The 2,080-nt window shown below is 36.8% G+C and overlaps 1 protein-coding gene across 1 annotated transcript in view; it reads left to right on the top strand.

Annotated features, from left to right (window-relative positions):
• The window catches only part of TADA1 (transcriptional adaptor 1), a 17,254-nt gene that overhangs the window by 6,634 nt on the left and 8,540 nt on the right, over positions 1 to 2,080 (top strand). The window contains exon 3 of the mRNA XM_012657704.1: positions 1,284 to 1,402. Coding sequence (XP_012513158.1) covers positions 1,284 to 1,402 — 119 coding nt within the window. The remainder of the gene's footprint in view (positions 1 to 1,283; positions 1,403 to 2,080) is intronic.

The following is a 2,080-nucleotide window of genomic DNA, read 5'->3' as shown; positions in this document are numbered from 1 at the left end:
TTTTTAGTTGTCCAGCAAATTTCTTTCTATGTTTAGTAGAGATGGGGTCTTGCTCTTGCTCAGGCTGGTCTCGAACTCCTGAGCTCAAATGATCCTCCTGCCTCAGCCTCCTGAGTAGCTGGGACTACAAGCATGCACCACCATGCCCGGCTAATTTTTTCTATATATTTTTAGTTGTCCAGCAAATTTCTTTCTATGTTTAGTAGAGATGGGGTCTTGCTCTTGCTCAGGCTGGTCTCGAACTCCTGAGCTCAAATGATCCGCCCGCCTCGGCCTCCCAGAGTGCTAGGATTACAGGAGTGAGCCACCGCGCCCGGCCTAGCCATACCACTTTTTATGACCAAAGTTAGATCATAAAGGTAATCTACTTTTTGTATATAATTTAATTTGATCAATCCAACATTGTGAGGATTAGATCTTTCTTTGTAGGTAGGTATATTGTAAAGTGCCACATACTCAAATGATAAGTGGAATGGTCAGAAATAAAAATCCTGGTTGATAGGAGTCAAGAGACTTGGCTTCAAGTTTAGGTTTTGCCACTAGTTTGGCAAATATATAAGTACTTACTTGGGCTTCTTAGCTTTCACATTTATAAAATAGGTTTAGTATTATCTGCCCTATAGGATTATGGAAAAGCAGATGAAAGAACATGTAAAAAATGCTTTTAAAAGTAAAAAAATGCCAAACAAATATGAAGTATTAGTAAGTATAGGTGGCTGATTTTAATTAAATAAAAACCTTTGATATTCTAGAATGTCTGTTAATGGTTATTTAAAAATAAGTGAAAAAACATCCCATTTGGAATTTGAGAATATAAATATATTTCTCCATCAAACACTCAAAACTTATTTCCTCAAAATGAAATTAATATTTACTAGGAGCAAAGAGATGATTTCTTTTAAAAGTAAAATATAGTTATTTATACTTAATAATTTTGGATGGGTTGTTTTCTATTTTTCTAAGCTAAACAAGAAAGATACTAATATTTATTGAGTGTAGTATGCTAGACACATAATCTTTAATCCTCACAACAATTCTCTAGGGTAGGTGTTGGCGTCTTTTTATAGATAAGGAAACAAACTTCAGAGAAGAGAAAACGAATTTGCACGACGCCCTGTCCAGCTAGTCAGTGGAAGTGCTGGATCAGACTGAAATCTAGGTGCCACTGAAAAGCCCTCCCGCGTGTCGGGGTGGTCCTTGCCGTGCTTTGCTTCCTCGCCCAAAGCACTTGGCTACACAGCAGCGGCTCATAAGCTGATGTTCGCAGGCCTGCTCCTGTGCAGCGTCCTCTGCGTGTTCAGCTTGCTTTCTTGTCATCACTCGGCATCCAGTGTCATTTACCAGGAATAAATTTCTCTGGGAAGTCATCTGCGATTGGCTGACCTTATCAAGTGAGAACTGGGTGTGCCAAAGATGGAGAAAAGAAACTTGACTTCCTGAACAGTTATTTTTTAATAACTGTTAAAAAGGAATAGGAACATAGAGCATTTTTTTCAAAGTTTTAGAAACTTTTCTTTCCAAAAATATAAAAATGGTAGTAACATTTTACTATGATTATGGTGATTTTTTTTTTTCATTCTTAAACATTTTGGGAGGGGCATTTTTTTCAAGTGTATAATACTATATGAACTTGTATTTGGCTTTTTTTAAATAATATATGTTCACTTTTTTTTTTTAATCAATAGCACAGAGGGTTATATGATAACAAAGCTTTTTCCTCCCTCCTAGACCTATTCCAGAATGCAACAAGTTGTGTTTTTTATTCTTCTGATGGGACCTCCATCGCCCCTCACAGTTGCCTAAATCTGTTTCTGGATTTACTGATTTTACTGATTTTCTGTCTCTTTGTTTTATTGCTGTGTTCTTTGAGATTTCTTCAGCTCTTATCTTTTAGCCTTTCTGTTTAATGTATTCTTTAATTCTGCAATTTTTAAAGCATCCTCTTCTTGTTTTATGGCTACACAACGTCTCCAACTTTTGTGAGGCTACCAATTAGAAGTTTGTCAAGGTCCTTTTGCATTTCCTCTCTGGGACCTCTGTTTGTCTGTTCAGGTTGGGCTTTCTTGTCCTGTTACAGAAT

Source organism: Propithecus coquereli, unplaced genomic scaffold (assembly GCF_000956105.1).
Source record: "Propithecus coquereli isolate 6110/MARCELLA unplaced genomic scaffold, Pcoq_1.0 Scaffold56, whole genome shotgun sequence".
NCBI lineage: Eukaryota > Metazoa > Chordata > Mammalia > Primates > Indriidae > Propithecus > Propithecus coquereli.
This window is presented reverse-complemented; position numbering and strand designations above follow the sequence as displayed.